The following is a 21,467-nucleotide window of genomic DNA, read 5'->3' as shown; positions in this document are numbered from 1 at the left end:
CTGGTCTCAGACACTTAATAATTACCTAGCTGTGTGGCCTTGGGCAAGCCACTTAATGCTATTTGCCTTGCAAAAACCTAAAAAAAAAAAATTTTTTTTAAAAAGCAAAGCAAGCTATGAATTTTCAATTTTAATTCTTCTTTTTCATTCAAATTCCACCCCAGCCTGCTTACTATGTGATCTTTTCTTCTTGTAACTTCCAAAAGACTTAATGTCTCTTTTGTTTTGCTATCTGTCCACAAGGATGCATCTATAAGATCCTTAAGGGGAGGTACCAGACCTTACCCTTCTTTGTTTTCTCCAGAGTTCTGGGCATAATAAACAAGTACTCAACAATTATGACCAGAAACATTTTTTTAAAAAAAGAGAAACTTTAGCAATAAAAAAAAATCTTTAAGCAAACAAATGAGGACCTGGAGAATCTAAAAAGACAAGAGACTTCAGAAGCCACCTGAATTGTCCTCACAACATGAACAAGAATCTATTCCATAACATGTGTGACAAGCTGCCATTCAGTCCTCACTTGTTCCAGGGCAGAGCAGAGGAGGCCCCTCTCTTAGGAAGCCACTCAATTCTTCAACTAACTGAAGGCAGTCTGGAAGCCCCCCTGATACCCTCACCCCAGGTCCTTTCTTCCAAGACCCAGTCCTCTACAGCATGACCCTCAGGACTGATGGTCCTGCAGCTCACTGATATCATTACTAAAATATGGTGCTCAGAACTGAATGTGACACTTTCTCCAAATATGGTCCAATCAAGGGAAAGGTCAGTAAACCTATCATGCTGCTCTCTCTATTCCAAGACATGATTCTCCTAAGGCAATCTTCTCCTTTTTTCATTGCAAAATTATACTACTGTCCCATTATTTTTGCAATCCACCTTAATTTCTAGATTTTTTTTCATATGACCCAATATTTAAATCTATCCAGATTTTTCTGCATTAAAACATCTAATGTGTCAACTATTCTTTAGATGTTAGTGTCATTGTCAAATAAGACAAACATTTGATTAGTATGAAGGAGTGTTAACTACATTTCAGTTCTTGAATGTCACAGAAACTCAAATTTTATGAATTTTTTTTAAAAAAGTGGATTCTCAAGGGGCAGCTAGGTGGCACAGTAGATAGAGTCAGAGTCAGGAGGCCCTGGAGTCGGGAGGACCTGAGTTTAAATTCGGTCTCAGACACTTAATAATTACCTAGCTGTGAGACCTTCAGTAAAAGCCACTTAACCCCACTGCCTCACAAAAACTCACCCCCCCCCAAAAAAATTGGATTCTCAAATATTAAGAATGGTTTAAGGGAGGAAAAAAAGAATGCCAAGGTGGTATAGAACGTGAACACAGAAAGACTACAGGAAAGTCACCTTCTCTGGGACTCAGTTTCCTCATCTGTAAAATGGGAATACTGTAACATCTCATGTGATTGTAGAGTAATTATAAATTTTAAATTGTAGAGTAATATTATCAATATAAGGTATTATTATCATAATATCTCATTCTCATATTTTCCATTGAGATTTAGCTAGAAATATTTCTAGGACAATTACATATACTTTTCTTATTCTTTACACTTAGTGTTACTGTACAAGTGGATAAAATAACTAATTTTGTAAATGAATAAAATTATTAGGATCTAAGTCCCTCTTCTGTAAGCTCACATCCACTACAAACGTGAGGACAATGAGGAGGAGGAAGATGTTGCTGGTAGTGACAGTGGCAAGGGTAATGGCATGGTAAAGAGTAAAAACTAAGTTTTTAGTCAGTTTTCCCATCTTTAAAATGAAGATAATAATACCTATGCTACTCTCCTTACAGAAATTAAGTGTTCTGTCCACTTTAAACTTTATTAAATGGGATTTATTACTACCTGAAGGCAAGGGTCACTAGACCAGATCAGTCCTCTAGCTTCCTTCCACTTATATTTCTGAAAGATTTAATACAACTGTTAGAAATCACATATTTCATTAAGTAATAATCAACATATTTCCAAATGTAATTCAATTGGCCCTGCTAAGCAAGGAAAAGCATTTCATAATTTCTTTGGAAATAAGTGGGCATGTTTTCATTCTTCGCATATGAATATTTGAGTCAAAAGGTTTTTGAAGCACATTACCCAGGTACAGATAAGTTTTCTCTGTGAGATAAACTCTATTCAACAAACCCAACTGCATCAACCAGCTGTGTTGGCACTATAAAGACCAATCATATTTTAGGATTGTTAAATGTCCTAATACAGTGAAACAAAAAGGTATAAAAAAGCAAAAACCACTAGCCCACAAAACATCCTATTGGCCCACCCACACATTAGAATATGCCACTTCATATCCTTTTCTATCACAAATGTCCAAGAAAACCCTAGCAAAAAAAAAAGCTACTAGGGAAAAGCCAATATTAAATTCCTTTTAGCTTCGTTGCTAGATTTCTCTAAGAGCTTGAACAAGTGCCAATTGACAAAGGGGAAACTAAAAGGTTTTGCTATCTAATTTCTATGAATTTTCTTAACTCACACAATCAAGTAAGTCTTCAACAAAACCATTAACTTATCCCAGCAGTATTTTTCCATCTAATTCCATTCCAGTTAAAGGAGATGAACATTAAAAGAGACAAAGAAACAGAATTTTTTTTAGGTATTATTTAAAACAAAAAGTAACTTAGAGGAACCCAAAAAAAGACAAAGTTTTGCATTTCAAGATTTGGTCACCATTACAAAATGGATAATAAACAAAAGACCATAGTTCCAAAAGACAATGCAAACATATCAGACATTATAAACTATTAAAGTGATTCTGCCAAACCAAATCTAGTGAATAAAATTCTTCTCCTAGCCTCCTTAACCACAGCCCTTAAGCTAATACCGTCCTAGACCTTCCCACACCCAGTGACATTACGACAGCCATCGTTATTCAGTAGACAGAGGCTCAGACATAGACCACAGGAACTCAGCAAGCTGCTGCATACCTATACAGCACAGCTCCTGGAAACTGGCCCAGATAACCACAAAATACTACACTTACCATGAATGTCCCCTGGTGAAATCATGGCAAATCCTTTCACTTAAACTCCCAATTGCAATTTAAGACCACGAAGACTTCTACTTGCAAAGTACTAAGTTGAATATCATCTACAGCTGAGTGCAAGGAGATTTGCTTTTGAGTTTGTTTCCCCTAGAAATTAAGTCCCTTCATGCTTATTTTTAAGCTACTGTTACATTGGACTTCAAAACATCCATCCCTAAATATAAATCAAGGATTATATCTTTTTAAAATTTGTTTTTCATCATAGAAAATGTATCATTTCTTTTTTAAAAAAAGTCACAGGAAGAATAAGGAAGTAGGATTTCCTTTTATTTCTATTTCTTCAGAACTAAATTCTCTTAATTTTTCAAGGTCAGGTCAAAAAGCATACCCTACTCCAAAATAGTAGCAAGAGCTATTTATCATTTAACATTAGAATATCTTTCTGGTTACCTTTATTCATTTTTTTTTTTTTTGCAAGGCAATGGGGTTAAGTGGCTTGCCCAAGGCCACACAGCTGGGTAATTATTAAGTGTCTGAGGCCAAATTTGAACTCAAGTACTCCTGACTCTAGGGCTGGTGCTCTATCCACTGCGCCACCTAGCTGCCTCATGCTGGTTACCTTTAAATAAATATGCAAGTAACTTGAGTCAAAGACTCTTCTGAAACAAGGAGTTCAGGGATGGGAATACTTGTTACTTAAATGGATCACAGGAGCAGCCTGTGAATATGAACATCCTGTATTTCCCTAAGGGTAGTAATCACTAGCTTCCCTTACAAGCATGTAGGTTCACAAGACTTCAAAACATAGACAAGTTTTATTTATAAAGTAAAGAGAAAAGAAAGGATTTACATCTAAGCCCACAAGTGAGTCAGGCATCCTCCACCTACCCCAATATCCAGAAGAACCATTTATTGTTTCTAGTGACCTCTAAGGATTCTGTGCCTTACATCTTGAGCAGAAAAGGCAGAATTGTGATTATAGTAACAATTCGCATTGTGGGTCCTTCTCTCTGTCATCATTCTTCTCAGCTTGGCTTTAATTGTTTTGACTCTTTTTCAGAAGATGGTACTCATTGGTACTAGCTATCAAGTAGCTGGACTATGGAGTTACTGTACTGGCATCTCTCTCCAACCTATTTAAACCTTCTGTTCTTATACACCTGAATTCCATATCCCTGTCTTCCACAAAAGAGAAACTCTTTCAGATGTTTTGGAAACAGGTCTGTATTTTATGCTGGGTCATCTCACTGCAAATCTATTAACTATTTATTTTTACTCCCCACCCCCATCATTTGAGCTTTTCTACCAGCATCTTCCTCTTAGTATTTGTGCTTTTGAAATGTATTCTCTTCTCTTTACTTCAAATAAGCAAATTTTTGTAAATGCACTTGACACAATGTCTGGTAAATGGTAGGCACTATTGCTTCTCTCTGTTCCCCCACCTTCCCTCTTCACATTGTCTTTACAATTCTAATTTTTTTTCCCAGTTGAATAGGCTGAGCAAATTACTCAGGCTTGTTTCTGAGAAATCTTTAAAACTTAGCAGCTGTCCATGGCTCACCAAACTGGACTCTTAGGTGTCTGTCAATCTCAGCTTGTGCTGCCCTAGTTCCACATTTGTACAAGCTCCCCTTCCATGCCTTGGCAGACCCTTCTCCAACGATCCCTTTTTCATCACTCTCTGTTGAAATCTCATTCCTTACAACTGTAACTCAAATGTCACCTTCTCTAAGAAGTCTCCTGAGTTCTCAAGTTGGAAAGGATCTCTCTCCCTTATCAATTGTTCCTAGAACAATCTACCACTACTTTGTCCATTCCATTCCATTAAACTTCATCATACTTTTTTGTATCCTTATTTTATTACTCTCTGAGATGATGAAGTGCCTGAGTAAGAAGACTGTCATTTTTTTCATCTCTACATTCTCTCAGCACCTAGCAGAATGCCTCACATGAAATATTTATTAAAATACCCTGAGTGGGGCAGCTAGGTGGTGCAGTGAATAGAACACCAACCCTGGAGTCAGGAGTACCTGAGTTCAAATCCAGCCTCAGACACACTTAATAATTGCCTAGCTGTGTGACCTTGGGCAAGTCATTTAGCCCTAATGCATTAAAATTATAAAAAAAAGACTTAAAAAATACCTTGAATGATAACATTAAAAATCACACCTTACAGGTGAAATCTTTACCTTCTCAGTCACAAAAGCCCCATCTCCTAGTTCAGCCTAACTGTAACTACTAGACACAAAAAAAGAATAAGTATGTCTTGACTACAAATGTTTACATTTGAGATAAATGGGGGAAAAAGAGAGATACTCAAATTCTACCAGCCTGTAACCCTAAAGGCTTTAAAAGTACCCTAAAGAATGGTCAAAGAGGTGGCTAGGTGGCATAGTGGATAAAGCACCGGCCTTGGAGTCAGGAGTACCTGGGTTCAGATCTGTCTCAGACACTTAATAATTACCTAGCTGTGTGGCCTTGGGCAAGCCACTTAACCCCATTTGCCTTGAAAAAAAAACCTTTAAAAAAAAAAAGAATGGTCAAGAGTAACACTTGGTAAGTTTGCATTTACAGTACTTTTAAAGTTTCCAGTAAACCAAAAGACAAACAATAGCTATAGTGAGTTTGTTTTGGACTCAATAAGTATATCAAAGGAAGTGATTAAATGCCCAAGTGGAACATAGTAGTTGGAGAATAGAGAGCAGTATTTTTATGTGCTGTCAACATCAAAACCAAGTGACACATTTTAAAAATCTTTGCAAAAATGAATGCTTTTTTAATGAAAAAGGATGGGCCCAAGTTCCAAAGAGTTTAGGAAACACAATATAATCAGAATTATTAAAAACAAATACTTAGGCTGAAGTAAAAAAAAAATCAACATCAAAGAACCTTAATACTGGTGTCATTAACTTAGGAAAGAAGTCTACAAGCCTATACAAGCCTATGTGTCTGTGTGTGTGTGTATACACATGCATATGTGTGCATACACATATATGGACACTCATGCATGCAAGGGTACATAACTTGCAAGCCCTTAAGTAGTAAGTTTGGTATATGTGTGCATAGGAACACATGTGTGTGTGTGTATATGTATGCATGTATATGTATATATATATACATCTTGTTACATAAGAGTTGTGTGATGAAACTTTTAAATAGATTTTTAATTTCTACACATTACACAACTTTCAAAAATTAAAAAATACTTAATAAGTGCTGCTTGATGTTTGTTGAATGTTAAAAAAAAAAGTCCCTGGGATCTTTAAGTACATAAGCCCTGGGTAAGAACAAAATGATCCCCATTTTTAAGAAATTTTATTAAGACCCATATTCTGCATTATCTCCACAGAGGAATATCATAATGAACTTACAAGTTATGTTTCTTTTGAAGGAGAGAAAAATATGAGGTTATTAAGAAAGAAGGAAAAAATGAATTGCAAGTATGAGAAAAATGCTGTCAATATTCCAACTACCATTTGGGACTTTGCTATTACCTGTCTTAGTTCTTGAGCTTCTTCCTCAGAAACCTGCTCATTCATTTGTAACTGGATCTGACTGCTTTCTCCACTTTTGAGGGAAGGTCCAGGGTGCACCACACTTTCTATTAGCCCAGATGCTGGAATGAAAAATTCAAATACAATCATACACTGACATCTTCTGGAAATGTTAAGCAAGCAAGAATGCAAGACTAGTCAAAACCAAGCAAAATATTTAAAGACCTAAGTTATAGGATACAGATAAAGAAACTGAGCCAGAAAGAGATAAAGCAATTTGTTCAAGGTCACAGAGGTGACACAAGGAGATACAGGAATCAAACCCAGGTTCTCTCTATGATTTTGTTTTGCTTTGTTTTTTAAGGAGAAAACACTTTTTTCAAAATTCGTAGTTAATTTTTCTTAAGATCTAAAAAAACCAGAAACAAAAAATGTAAGAAAACCAGAGACCTGATGAAATTTACATTAGTTACATTACTAGGAACTACAGCATCATTCAAAGTTATTCCACCAAAGGCAACAATTTCAGAGAATACAGGAAATTGCAGCATTAGTCCAAGCCAAGCCAAGACAAAATTTATGAGGCTCACTTAGGTGGTAGGTGAGTCAGAGGGCTCTCCCATAGTCAAGCATTTACTCAGTTTTAAAATCTAGGTGTTTTCCACTGCCTCAGCACTGCCTATTATCCACTATGGTTTACAGAGCACCTGGGAATCCAATAATCTAACCTAAGAACAAAAGGGCAAGCAGAGTGACAAACAGTGCTGATCAATGTGGCAGCACAGATTGGGTTTGGAAATAGCAGGCCACCTGTCCCTTATTTAAAGAGCTCCTATATCAAAATAGCTGCTAGTTCTTGTCCTAGATAAGGGCTTCGATTAAAGGTCAATATTTGCCTTTTATTTATAATCCAGATCATCTCACACTTAGCACTAGCCATGTTTATCAGGACCCTTCCAACCATCCCACAAGTGGTCAAGGTAAAGGTTTGACTGTTTAAAGCAGGCTTCTACCACCTTCCATTACAGCTAGAAGCAATGCAGCATAATGGTAACAGCTGTTAAAGACATCATCAGAACTGAAAAGTAAATAAGGTTAGAAGCAGAAGCTAGCCTTCTGCCTGAAAAGCAGGAACCAAATTGGTTAGCAATGATATGCATCAGTTAACTTAAGCAAAGAGTGATGGGACAGGCATTTCTCTCTATATACATGTCCCTAAAAAAACCTCTTCATCTTGTTTAAGAGTAATTCCTGAAAACTGCAATTCTCTGAAGATCTCTGAGCATAAATGTGGAGAAGAACCTCATTTACAACAAGCAAACTGGTCAGTGAATTATTCTGTGAGTATGATTTGCTCTTTGCCACAATAAAGAAGGTCCTTTACTAAAACTGTAACAAAGTTAGAAGATGGAAATAAAAAATCAAGATGGATAATAGATATGAATGTCCCAAATCTCAGGACAAGAGCACACTCTAAGAATCACCCACCTAATTAAAGTCTGCTCATCAAATTTATTTTCTATAAGATATGACCTCTTTAATCCAGCATTTCAGACAACTTCCAGAATCCCATCCAATCTTAACTTTTCCATCTCTTACCTTCACACCAGCTTCCCTAAAGCCAAGGGAGTCTATTATTGATATCAACTCACCTGAGCTTTCCCATCTCTGTACTTTCATGTCTTCCACCTGCCTAGAATGTCTTTTCCTCCTTCTACCTGCTAAAACACTTGTTCCTTAAAACAGAACTCAAATTCCACCTCCTCTTAAAAACTATCTTTGACTGACCATTCTGGTATTAAATAAACTTAATGGCCCAATCTCCTGCACTGATTCCATCTAGATTACTTAATGATAGCTGATGCTCATGTTCTCAAATGCTCTCTAAACTAAAGATTATATTCCATTCACTGTTGTGGGATTCAAAAATTCAACAACAGCTTGAAAATTTGCAAGCCACTTCAGATTAATATTTTTATGTGTTCATTTAACCAAAATTATTGATCACAGAATCCCCCGTTCCCTGGCCTTTCTAAAGGAAATTAAATTTTATTATATATATATATATATATTATGGCATGTTACCCACCCAATGTAACACACATGTATGAGACTTCATTTCTCATACTTTATTTTTCTGCTTGAAGCTGAGCTGGTTTGAGTCTACATATACCTGAAGGGAAACCCAAGTACTTACTAGAGAGCACATCCCCTGAAAGGTTAGCCACCAGGTGTTGAAATTGACTTCAACCACAGTCACAGGCATTAAAATCTGAAAAAAAACTATAATCTACATCACTGCAAAGAGTTTCCATACAAAGATGAAATCATAGATCAATAAAATCCCTTTGTGTAGCATCTGTATTTTTTGAGTACTTCTACATGGTACAACAAACAAATATACATGATGGGAAGGACCATTATTGTTGTAAATCTTATTAGGGTCACAATACATGTGGTATGTACGTTTTGCATAAGTAGCAGCAATAATAACTGGAAAATATGGTTTAAAATGAATCACTGAGCTATTTACACAAAGATGACTTCAATAAAGAAATATGAGAACTTAAGAAAGTTTGAAATACCCAGTAATTTACAATTTTATTTTCCTATCTCCTAAGTCTCTCTAATCTTCTCATTATATTTCTTTAAAGTTTTATTGTTGTTTTGTTTTAACATTACATTTACAGATAACTCCCATTTCATGAGGTTTCTTGTAACAAAGTAAAACAACTAAGTGAAATGAATAATAGTGACCTCATCTCAAAGTGCACACAGTCACATCTGGAACACTCCCCCACTTCTCTATTTAAAAAAAAAAAAAAACCAAATCTATTTTCTCTCTACCCTTACTTCATTAAAAAAACACAACAAATTTCATCTAATTACTATGCACAGTCAAGCAAACTAAATTTCTTCAATGGCTATACAGAAAAATGTCTCATTTGGCATTCTAAATCTGTTGTAGAGAGCATGTTTCATCTTAAGTCCTCTGGAATCACTGTCTGATCATGGTTCTTTTCATTGTTTTGTACAGTGTTGATACTGTATAAATTGTTCTGGTTTCGCTCATTTCATTCTTTATCAGTTTATAAAAGCTTTCAAAAACTGGTTATTTTTATAATACTGATGTCATAGTATAAATGTTATGCTTCATAATAGAAACAAGAAATAATTTTCTAAGTGAAAAACTGCATGTTTCAAGAGAAATCTGGAAGGCAATTGCTCTCATTATAGATAACTGACAGGTTCTACCTATTTCTATTTTCAAACTGAAATATATGAGATAATGGATTCTTTAATGAACTCCATTTACAAAGGGGAAAAATAGCTTTAAACAGGATTTATTTAAAAAGCTACATCTGAGTATCTTTTCTCACTCAGAAGTTCCTTTCAATGAGGCAGAGTGCTGCCTCACCATCCTGCCCATCTTTTGGGGCCCTGGACCATGTCCTTCCTTCAGTTCACCAGAGGGGAGCCATTCCATGTGCTGAAGTCTATCAGTTAATAAACACTTATATGATGAGCTAGGCACTATGTCGAGTGCTGGAGATAAAAAAAAAGGAAATAAAAGGATTCCTATGTAGCCTGGGCTACTCCATGAAACTTTCTAGATAGAGCTCCTCCTGCCCAGGAAGCGCAAGCTCACTGTGATCAGACTGCCACCCTGTGGCTGTAACTTCTACTCAATAAAGAGACTACCAAAGGTTTGGTGTTTCTGAGGTGTCAGAAAACTCATGATTTCCACCCCAGCCCCCATTTCATTTGGAACAGTATAAATACAGGTGGAAGAAAAACTGCATCAACCTTAACTCACTGACTCAAGGGTAAACAATATTTATGATGATGATGGCTAGCATTCATAGACTGCTTTAAAGTATGCAAAAGACCCTTCAGGAGATTAACTTCTTCGATCCCATAGAGGGTTATGAATCTCAGTAATAAATCTGTCTGAAGAGGAGCAAGTATCTCAGAAAAGTTTGGAGAGGATGATTAAAGGTTCAAAGGAAGGATGGCATGACATCCAAAAAGGACAAGGACAGGATTACTACCATCCTCTTCTGTCTCCCTCTACCCAAACGAAAAGGAACCTTCCTCTGGTCTCCATCAAGAATTAACACTGCTTGGGGCAGCTAGGTGGTGGAGTGCATAGAGCACTTACCCTGAAGTCAGGAGAACATGATGATTTCAAATCTGGTCTCAGACACTCTATAATCACCTAGCAGTGTAACAAGTCATTAACCCCAATGCCTTACAAAAACCAAAAACAAATAAATAAACAATTAACACTGATGGCCACAGATTCCAGTGTGAGCTGAGGGGGAAAGGAAACAGAAATGAGGTGTGATGAAAACAAAAGGTCTTGGAAAGAGAGGGTAAGCCTGATTAATGAATATCACTGAAATGGAATAATGGATTGGAAAAGGAAAAGGAGTAGGTTTCTTTTATCTAAGGTGGGAGGAGAAGAAGATAGAGAGAAAGAGAGAAAGTGAGGATGAGAGACATAAAAGTAAATTCAAGAATTTAGGATTGGACAGCGTAATGGATGAGAAGAGGAACTGGGGGAAATGAAAGAGCTTGATCATACTAGTGAAAGCAAAACAAAACACAAACTGCTGCTTTAAAAAAAGAAAAGAAGTTCCCTGATTGACAAAGAGTCAAAGGATATGCAAAGACGATTTACAGATGAGGAAATCAAAACAATCCATAGTCATGAAAAACTGCTCTAAATCACTCTAATTTGCATTAGAGAAATGCAAATTAAAGCATCTCTGAGGTACCATCTCATACCTCTCAGACTGGCCAATATGACCAGAAAGGCCAATGATCAATGGTGGAGAGGATGTGGGAAATCTGGGACTAATACATTGTTGGTGGAGCTGTGAACTCATCCAGCCTTTCTGGAGAGCAATTTGGAATTACACCCCAACAAAAATGTGCATCCCCTTTGATCCAGCAATACCACTACTGGGTCTATATGCTGAAGAGATTATGAAAAAGGGTAAAAACACTTGTACAAAAGTATTCATAGCAGCCCTGTTTGTGGTGTCAAAGAACTGGAAATTGAATGAATGTGCATCAATTGGGGATGGCTTAATAAACTGTGGTATATGTATGTGATGGAACACAATTGTTCTATTAGATACCAAGAAGGATGGGAAGCAACATGGGGGGCAATGATTAACCTTGAAGGACTTGCTCATTCCATCAGTGCAACAATCAGGGACAATCTGGGGCTCTCTGCAATGAAGAATACCATCTGTATCCAGAGAAAGAACTGTGAAGTTTGAACAAAGACCAAAGACTATTACCTTCAATTTTTTAAAAAAAGGTATCTTATTATGTAATTTTGTTATCTCTTATACTTTTTTTCTTTAAGGATATGATTTCTCTCTCATCACATTCAATTTAGATCAATGTATACCATGGAAATAATGTAAAGACTAACAGACTGCCTTCTGTGAGGGGTAGGGAAGGGAAATCAGGGGAAAAATTGAAAAATTCAAAATAAAAAAACAAATTTTTTAAAAAAGAAAATAGGCTAGGTGGCACAATGGATAAAGCACTGACCCTGGAGTCATGAGTACCTGAGTTCAAATCTAGCCTCAGACACTTAATAATTACCTATCTGTGTACAGGCTTTGGGCAAGCCATTTAACCCCATTTGCCTTACAAAAAGCCTAAAAAAAAAAAATAAGGAATACAGACACACACATATCTATGGCATACATCTATATATATACATATATATATATATATATATGAGTATACATACATATGTATACTTCATATCAGTATACACATACGCACAAATAAATGCATATTTAATAGAAGAAATCACACATTTTACTATAACAACCCTGGGATACAAGAAAGAAAATAGGAATGGATAAATAAAGTCCCAAAATATGCTACATACAAGAAACACTTTTTAATGCAGAATGGAACAAAATGAAAATCAAGAGATAAAGCAAAATCTATTATGCTTCAAGTGAATCTGAGAAAGGCAGAAGTGACAATCATGATTTATAATAAAAACTGATGTCAAGAGAGAATTTGGGAAACTATGTTTATAAGAAACAAAGATAATGAAAATAATAATTAAATATATTTACATCAAATGGCAGATCATCTAAAGGAAAGCTGCAAAATGAAATAGTCAATGACATGATAACCAAAAACTTAACAGTCTAGAAGGTATCTCAATAAAGCCTTTATAAAATGAGATTTTTCTGTTAACTCAGGATAAAATTTTAATAAAGCTTTGGTTCTGGAATTAAACCTTTGAAATATGAATAAAAGGAAAAACAAAAACTTTTATAAGAACATATAATCAACTACCTTCCTTCTGAATCACCAAAAGTTTTAAGTACTTCCAAACTTAAATTGTATAGTGTGGGTACATTGCACATATTTTCAGACTGGCTTTTTCCTCTTCTCTTTATTGTTTTTAAAAATACTATTATTATATGAAATGGCTTTCTGGAAGAGGAGAGGTAGAGATATGGGAGAAAATCACTGTGAATAAAAAAAATAAGCCATCAATAAAAATTTATTTTAAAACAACCCCCTTAAATAGTCCTCTTTATAAAATAAAACCTCAAAAAATGGGAAATTCATAGATTCTAGGGTCTAGAAAATATTGCATATTCTGAGAAGCACATCATGGAACAAAGAGGACCTGGGTTCTAAAAAAACTAAGCTTAAGCTGCAGCAAGTGTTGTTGAGATAGAAAGGGATGTGTGGGCCTAGAAGGGTTGCTCCTTCCCTTGAAAAGGCAAGCTCAGTTTCACTAACTGGGTTAGTGACTAAATTAGTCTCTTAGGTGCTTTTAAAAGATCACAACAATTTTTAAGAGCCTTTAAGGCATAGAGAGGTTGAGATCTGCCATAGTGGAAGAAGTGACCAGACCAACGAAATCACAGGCCTTTTAAAACATTCCTGTCAGGTAAGAATGTCATTTCCAAGTATGACTCATTCAGAAAAAGCATGATTGTTTCTACTATAACTTTCCAATAGGATGAAGGTATTTCTGTGTCTGCCACTCACCTGCATGCCAAATGGTGCTGCCCTTCTCTGCTGGTGATGAGTCTCTTATGCTTTGGAACATCATCGCATCTTCTAAAAACTCAATTTTCTTGCTGAATTGCACTTCTAAAATTTGGATAATCTGTGGCATCTTTGCTGACAATAGTCGAAAGGCTGTGTCTGGTTTACCAATAAATCTCTGGCGTAAGCTAATTTCATAAGGGGTGTGAACTTTAATGTCATCTACATCTTCTCTTTCAAATCTGTGCAAAAGTTGAGAATTGGAGTCACTGATTTCCAAGGCAGAAACCAAGACAGTAAATTTTCCTGGTTTAGCATGCAATTCAGAGCTTTGTGAAATAATTGCTGGAACTTTTATTATTATCCCTGATTTTCCAAATGCCTCAGAACTGGTTATTGAGGTACTTTCCTTGGGTTTTGCTTCAGATGGGCTTTTCCAGAGTTTGGTATTAAAGGGCCACCAAGAAGGAGATTCAAGTTCTGTGAGTAATCTAAAGAGAAAACAACAACAAATGTTTATTATAATGTAGCCAAACATTTCAAGCATGTGTTCTTATAGACAATTCTGACTTAAAAGAACCTGAAAAAGTCAAATGTTCAAGAAACCACTGTGAGGGATCTTTGGTCTCAGTACGAAAGGTAGTATAAAATAGAAAGAGCAAAAGTCTTGGGAGTCAGAAGAATTCCCAATCCAGCCTAACATTTATTGGCTGTGGATGATGAGAAAATCTCTTCCCCTTAAGCCTCTGTTTTTCTTAACTATGAAAAAGACTATAATATGAGAACTACCTACCTCGTGGACTTCTATATAGAAAGTAATTGGTAAACACTGAATGAACAGACAAACTTTCAGTGAAAGTCAAACATACAATAGCACAGAAAATTCTACTAATTAAAATGAATTGTGGCTAAGGAATAAAATGTCAGATTAATATGAAGGGTCTAATGACTTCATTTAGACAAACAGGCTCATTATGAGATTTTTTTTCCTAAAAAAAGTAACATTAAGCAGTAAACTAATGGAATGAAAGCAAGCAGATTTAGAATCCAGTCTTAGATTTGTTTCTTGATAGCACAGTGACCTTGAGCAAGTCACTTAGCCTCAATATGGGGTTCCATATACCCCAGTTTCTTCATATATAAAACAGGTACAAATAGCAGCTGCCCTGCCAAAGAGTTTGTTCTAAAAAATCAAAATTAAAGATGACACTAAAATAAAAACACTGAACAGGAGGCATCAAGACTTATCTTAAATTGTAGCATATATACTCCATCTATTTTTTCATCATAAAGATGATTGGGATCATCCTTCAAATCACCTTCTCATTTCACTCACTAATGAATACTTCTGGACAGTCACACTTATTCCTACAAGGTTCACTCCATGAATGTTATCTTGTCTCAACTGGATCACACAGCAGCTTTTGGATTTTTTTCCTTTATTAGCTATCACACAATTCCCCCCTCAAGAACCATTCCAAATCTCCTTTCTACTCAAACCTCATATACCACCTCTTCTTCCCTCCCTTCTTTAAAGTTATAGCTTCACTTCTCACTCCATGGGGAAATTCGAGATCATTCTCCTCCCTGCTTCTATCCTGCTCAATACTCCAACAATCCCTTTCATCGTCATCCTGCATTCTTTTATTCTCTGCTCCCATCTGATGGAAAGGGACTCTATTCTTTGCCAAGAGTAGTCTCTCCACTAATGCTCCAGATGCCATATCCTACAAGACTCCTTTAGGAGCTTGTCCCCAATATAATTTCCTTTCTTTCTCTTGTTTCTTCATGGCCATTGTACTACTTCCTTTCTTTCCTTTCCTATTGCTTATAAACATGTCCAATCTCCCTTATCCTTTAAAAAAACATCCTTCACTTGACCCTGTCACACCTCAAGTTATTAAACTTCATCTTTTCTTACTCAGTCAACATCCTAGGAAGGATTATTTAGATTTCTTTAGCTCCATTTCCCTATTTCCTACTCTCTTCACAACACTATCTGACCTGGCTTTGGACCCTACCTCCTCAATGAAAAGTGCTCTCTCCAAATGTACCATATGAACTCAACTACTAAATGCAACAGCCTTTTCTAGTCCTCACTTTACTTCTCTTTAATTTTGTTGGGTTTTTTTAAGACTTTTTTTTTTGTTTTTGCAAGGCAATGGGGTTAAGTGGCTTGCCCAAGGCCACACAGCTAGGTAATTATATTAAGTGTCTGAGACCAGATTTGAACTCAGGTACTCCTGACTCCAGGGCCAGTGCTCTATCCACTGCGCCACCTAGCTGCCCCTTCTCTGTAGTTTTTAAAACCACTGAACCTTCCCTTTGCTCCTGGACACTCTTTTCCCCTAGGGTACAGAACACTGCTCTTTCTTGATATTTTTTCGATCTGTCTTACCATTCCTTCCCAGTTTCCTTTTCTGGATCCCTAATCTGCCCCTCCGTAATAAGTATTTATCTCCCAAAGTTCTCTCCTAGGTCTTTTTCTTTACTCTCTCTCTCCCCCTTACTGTTTCACCAAGTATCATGGACTTAGTTGTCAGCTCTATGCAACTAACACTCAACCTCTAGGAACAGCCCTAATCTCTCTCCTGAACTACATTATTAATCACTTGCTAAGAATTTCTACTCTGAGATCCCCTTAGCATCTCAAACTGAACTGAAACAAAAGAAAATGCATTCTACTTCCTCACTCCCTCCACCTCCCCCATCCAGCCTTCTACAAATTCTTCTACTTCTTTTGAAAGCACCACCATTATTCCAGTAATTGAGGCTCACAACTTAATCATTTTTGAGTCTTTTCCCCTTCCCCCTTACCTAGCGAATTGACAAGTCTTATCATTCTACCTCTAAGACATCTCTTATCCACCTTCTCTCCATGCACACAATCTTTACTCTTGTCTTTCTCATCTTTCTCTCCTAAACTATTCTAATAGTCTCCTACCTGACCTTCCTGCTTTTCTCTTTTCCAATTCACCTTATAGAGCTGCCAAACTGATAGATATCCTTTAAACACTGATATAACTAGGTCATTCCCTTAAGCTTTCAATGGCTCGAATTTACCTTTAGGATAGAATACAACCTCCCACCTGGTATTTGAGGCCTTTCATAATCTGCTTCCCAGTTATGTTTCAGATTCAATTACTATTCCCCTATTCATATACTCGATTTCTGCTTAAACTAGTCAACTATTCCCCTAATATTTCGTTCTCTTTCCTTTGTATGGGTAGACTTCAATATCTGAAAAGGGCTTCCTTTTAATCTTCACCATATGGAATCCCAAACTTTGTTCAAAGCACAACTAGGGTGCATCATCTTACCATACAAAGGAAATTCCCTAATATACTCTGCTCCATCAGTTAATTAGCACTCAGCCTCATGAAATTACTTTGAAAAACTTGGTATATACTTTGTATCTACTTAATAGTGTAAGTGTTGTATCCTTACAGTAGAATATAAGCTTTTTGAGGTTAAAGTTTATTTTCATTTGTTTTTATAGAGCCAGTACCTATCAGAATGTCTTGTAAATAGTAGTCCTTACTACATACAAAGGAACAAACATAAACATGCAAATATCTGTACGTAAATGTATACATACACATATAACATACATTTACAGTCTATTCAATAATAAATTATAAAAGAGGTTCAGCACAGTACTCCATTGCTAACTTGTGGATAATTGCACTGACTTTTCATATGGAACCTTGTTGGTTCAGTAACTTTAACAGGCCTGAGGAGACCTTTTGGTATGATGCAGGTAGGATACCAGGTAGGGGTCAGGAACTGAGTTTCACTAAAACATGGCAATCCCATTCTCTAGGAAGAACTGCTTTCAATCGCAAACAAAAGGTGGGCTCATTTAAAACCAATGTCCAACGATGTTTTAAAAATCTGGCAGTGAAAGATCATATGACCTTAGAAGCAAATCTGTTTTTTTGGAGTTTTTTAAGAGAAATTCCTTCTCTATTGTAATTAGAAAAAGACATCAGGATCCCTGCCTGGAATGTTACCTAGATCTATTGAATGAAAAGGGCAAAACCCTAGCTGGAAGGAGTGAAGAAGGAATAATAAACCATAGAAGAGGTAATATCAGTTTTTTACTTTCTTTACAAACCTCTTCCAGGATAGAGAATGTGAAACTGGTTGCTAGAAATCTAGACTCTGCCCATCCACAGCTGGATGGACAAGCTTCTGACCTCCTACAAGATGGACAGTTTAAAAATGGAAGGAACTGCTTTTACAATACAGCTAATTATTTATTGTTCATCACCACTGTACTGATTATGTAGAAGATGGAGGAGCTCCTTGTCTTCTGTACTAACACAAATGCTCAACAGACAATAGTAATGCTACTTTCTGTGATGAAAAAACATCTTCTAAAACACTTTGAATTCATGAGATACAGAGGGGATGCTACTGTTCAGAGAATGCTGCTTATTAACAAATCAATAGTGATGCCTACCTAGTCATTCCAATGAATCAAACACTGTTCCCAAGGATAAACAGCAAAGTCAAAGAACTATAAATCTGAGAATGGATATATGACAAAACACCAAAACATCCAAGTTGAGTGTAAATACTTAATGTATTATAGGAAAAATTCTGGAATCAAATTATATTAAGTACTTATTATAAAACAAAAATATATTAAATATGTAAAATATATGAATAAAAATTATATGAAACCTTCTGGGATTAAAGTTTATGCAGATATAAGAAAGGGAAGAACTGAAGTCTTTAATATTAAAGCACCTGATTACTGGTTGCCACTGGAAATGCTTGCCAAACTTAATATAAACTTTATTGACAACGAGTTTTATCAGTGTGAAACACAGTATTAGTAAATGTATAGCTTAAAACATAACCAAAGATCATGAACTATGCATCAAATGGTATCTCAGTACTGCACCATTTTATCATCTAACTCTGCATTACAATCAAACTTCCCAACTTAAAATCATCATTTATATTCTCATTTATGGCATGTCAATTCTACCAAGTGTGCTTTATAAGCACCATAGACACAAGAAGTAACAGAACTTCTTTTTGCCTATTAGGAAATTTGAATACTGAAATAAAAATTCTCAGGTCAAGAAATTTAAGCATGAGGAAAAAAGATCAGGTAATCATCCTTTTTTATCAGATTAGAAGTAATTGACAGGGCAGCTAGGTGGTACAGTAGATAGAATGCCGGCCCTGGAGTCAGGCATGCCTGAGTTCAAATCCCACCTCAGACAATTAATAATTGCCTAGCTGTGAGACCCTGGGCAAGTCACTTAACCCCATTGCCTTAAATAAATTTTTTTTAAAAAGTAGTTAACTTTAGATTAATTCAGGAGTTATATACTATACCTGTCAGCTACATCCATATCTGATTCAATCTTGTCCAATCCTTTCATGATGTTATCAAATTGCTCACCCTGATGGTGAAGGACTTTTGCTGTATCTTCTAACCGTTTCTGGGAACAGGCCATTAGGCCTGTCAATTCTTTACCCTTGGTCATCTGGGAAGGCGCCTGAGCTCCTGGGTGAGACAAGAGCAACTCCCTCCAAAAATGCTCAATAATGTTGAAGACCACATTCCGGCTGGGCTGGAAGGAACTGAACCAGTGCTTATTGTGGTCCTTCTCCAAAATAGTGATAGAGCTGAAGATGAGGTGAGATGATTCTTTTTTAATTTCACTGATGCTTGAAAGGGGAAAGCTGACCAGCAATTCTCCACTCTTATCAGCCAAAAATTTTAACAAAACTGAAGTCAATGAAAGCTTGCCAGAGATCCATCGTTTCTCAGGTTCCAAATAATAAGAACATGGCCATGTGTGGATGCAGATGTCTCTGTTCATCAGCTTGCTTAACCTACTAGACACAAAAGGATCCAACTTTTTACCTTTAAATGAGAAGAGAGAAAAAAACAAATTAACAAGACATATTCCTGCTTTCATAAGAAAGTCCACATACCATAAACAAAAATATTTGTAACATTTTTTTTGACAGCCAAAAATTATGATCAAAGTAGATACCCATAAACTGGGAAATGACTAAACAAATTGTGGTACATGAATAAATAGGAAATAGGAACATTAATAAGATATAAAAAGTGATGTGTATGATAAAGAAAAAGAAGCAAGGAAGGATCTAAATGAAATGATGCAAACTAAAGTAAGCAAAGTCCAGAAAACAATTTATATTGTAACTACAACAATGTAAATACAAAGAAGCATGAAAATAAAATCAAAGAGAATGTTACAAAATCATAAAAAATTAATATGGTTAGAGACAGAAGACAGTCCTCACCCCTTTCAGAGATAGGAGATCAACAAATATTATAAATTGCACATATTTTAATTCTGAAGGAAGAGTGACATATTCTTAACACTCTAAGTGCTATCCTTTTTTGTTTGTTTTGACTTGCCCAAGGTCACATAGCTAGGTAATAATTAAGAGTCTGAGGCTACATTTGAACTCAGATCCTCCTGACTCCAGGGCCAGTGCTCTATCTACTGTGTCACCTAGCTTCCCCCAAGTGCTATTCTTTAGCTGAAAAGAACATCAGATAGCAGACATTTTCTACCCTTGGGAATCCATCCCAATCTTTCATCCTCCAAATCACTACATTACAATTTACTTGTCTTAAGTGCCTTCTGTTTCAAAATGGAAGGAACAGAAGCTCATTTAGCCTTTATCAGATCAAAAAGCAAAAATAACCAGATCTCTGTAGACAAACATATACATTTAGGGATACATTTCAATTTAAATCTGAGTTTCAAAGACCTTCCTAAGTAAGATGTACCCCACCCTTTTCAAACTTGATGCGACAGCTCCTACATTACAAAATTTACCTTAAGTTTCCCAGTCCCCCCACCAGTTTAGTTACTAGTGTTGTAGTTCTTGAAGTTACTTGTCTTCATAAATGATATGAACTCCCAGTAAACTATCAGCTTCTTGAGGGAAGGGACTGCTTTAATTTTCATCTCTCTATTCCCAGGACACAGAACAAATTCCCGTTTCTGGGAGGTCCATCAAAAAAAAAGTATTGAATTGAACTAGATTCTGACAGTGGGGCATAGTAGGATACCATTAAGTATTTAATAAGTTCTTTTAACTACCTTTCTTAAGGACCTATTTACATGGTCAAACTATGCTATTCAGTGTAGGAAATCCAAAAGAAAAGGATCCAGACTGCAATCTTAAAGAGTCAAACTAGTTTGGGAACAACAATCTATACCCATGAATCAACCAGAAAATAATACAGATAGTAGATAAAAAAAAGGCATACTCCTGTGATATGCATGACAAGCACTAAAAGAATTCCAAGACAGATTCTATTCAATTCAATAAACATTCACCAAATGACCACAATGTCAGAGGCCACAGTGAGGGAACTAGCAGCATTAGTTGAGATGTGGTTTCTGGTTTCATTCGAACACAGGCCTTAGATGTCACTGAGTTCAACCACCTCATTTCAGCAGGGAGACAACTTAAAAGGCTCATAAGGTTTAAATGACTTGTTTGAGGTCCACACATGACAAAAGTGGCAGAGCCAGACTCTTAACTCCTTCCTCTCAGACTATGTTTGTGGTTCTTTCCACTGTGTCACTGCCTCCAATAACTTAAAGCCTAGGGAGGAGAAATGATGTAACTACAAAAAAATATGAAGCAAAAAAAAAAATACATACTAAGTATATAGGAGAGGTGGGAACAAGGAACAAGTTCTGTGTAGCAATATTTTAACAGTGTTCTCTTTCTACAAATGCTCCTCAGGAACTGGTAATAGATCTTTGTTTTTGTTTGTTTGTTTGTTTTTATGTCTATTTTTTGGCACTGCTTCTACAGGGATGCAGCAGAAAGGGTAAAACTGGAGCCAAAGGACCTGGGTCCAAATCTTGCCTCTAAAAACTTACTG

General features: G+C 36.2%; 1 protein-coding gene across 2 annotated transcripts in view; it reads right to left on the bottom strand.

Annotated features, from left to right (window-relative positions):
• Positions 1–21,467, bottom strand: part of SNAP47 (synaptosome associated protein 47) — a 74,103-nt gene that overhangs the window by 48,731 nt on the left and 3,905 nt on the right. For both annotated transcript variants that reach the window (XM_074197767.1, XM_074197768.1), the window contains exons 2-4: positions 18,917–19,451; positions 13,562–14,052; positions 6,512–6,633 (exon numbers count right to left, since the gene is read on the bottom strand). In XM_074197767.1, coding sequence (XP_074053868.1) covers positions 6,512–6,633; positions 13,562–14,052; positions 18,917–19,407 — 1,104 coding nt within the window. In that variant the 5' untranslated portion in view covers positions 19,408–19,451. The remainder of the gene's footprint in view (positions 1–6,511; positions 6,634–13,561; positions 14,053–18,916; positions 19,452–21,467) is intronic.

This window comes from Macrotis lagotis, chromosome 8, assembly GCF_037893015.1.
Source record: "Macrotis lagotis isolate mMagLag1 chromosome 8, bilby.v1.9.chrom.fasta, whole genome shotgun sequence".
Classification (NCBI taxonomy): Eukaryota; Metazoa; Chordata; class Mammalia; order Peramelemorphia; family Peramelidae; genus Macrotis; species Macrotis lagotis.
Note: the sequence above shows the minus strand (reverse complement) of the source record. Positions and strands in the feature narration are given on the sequence as shown.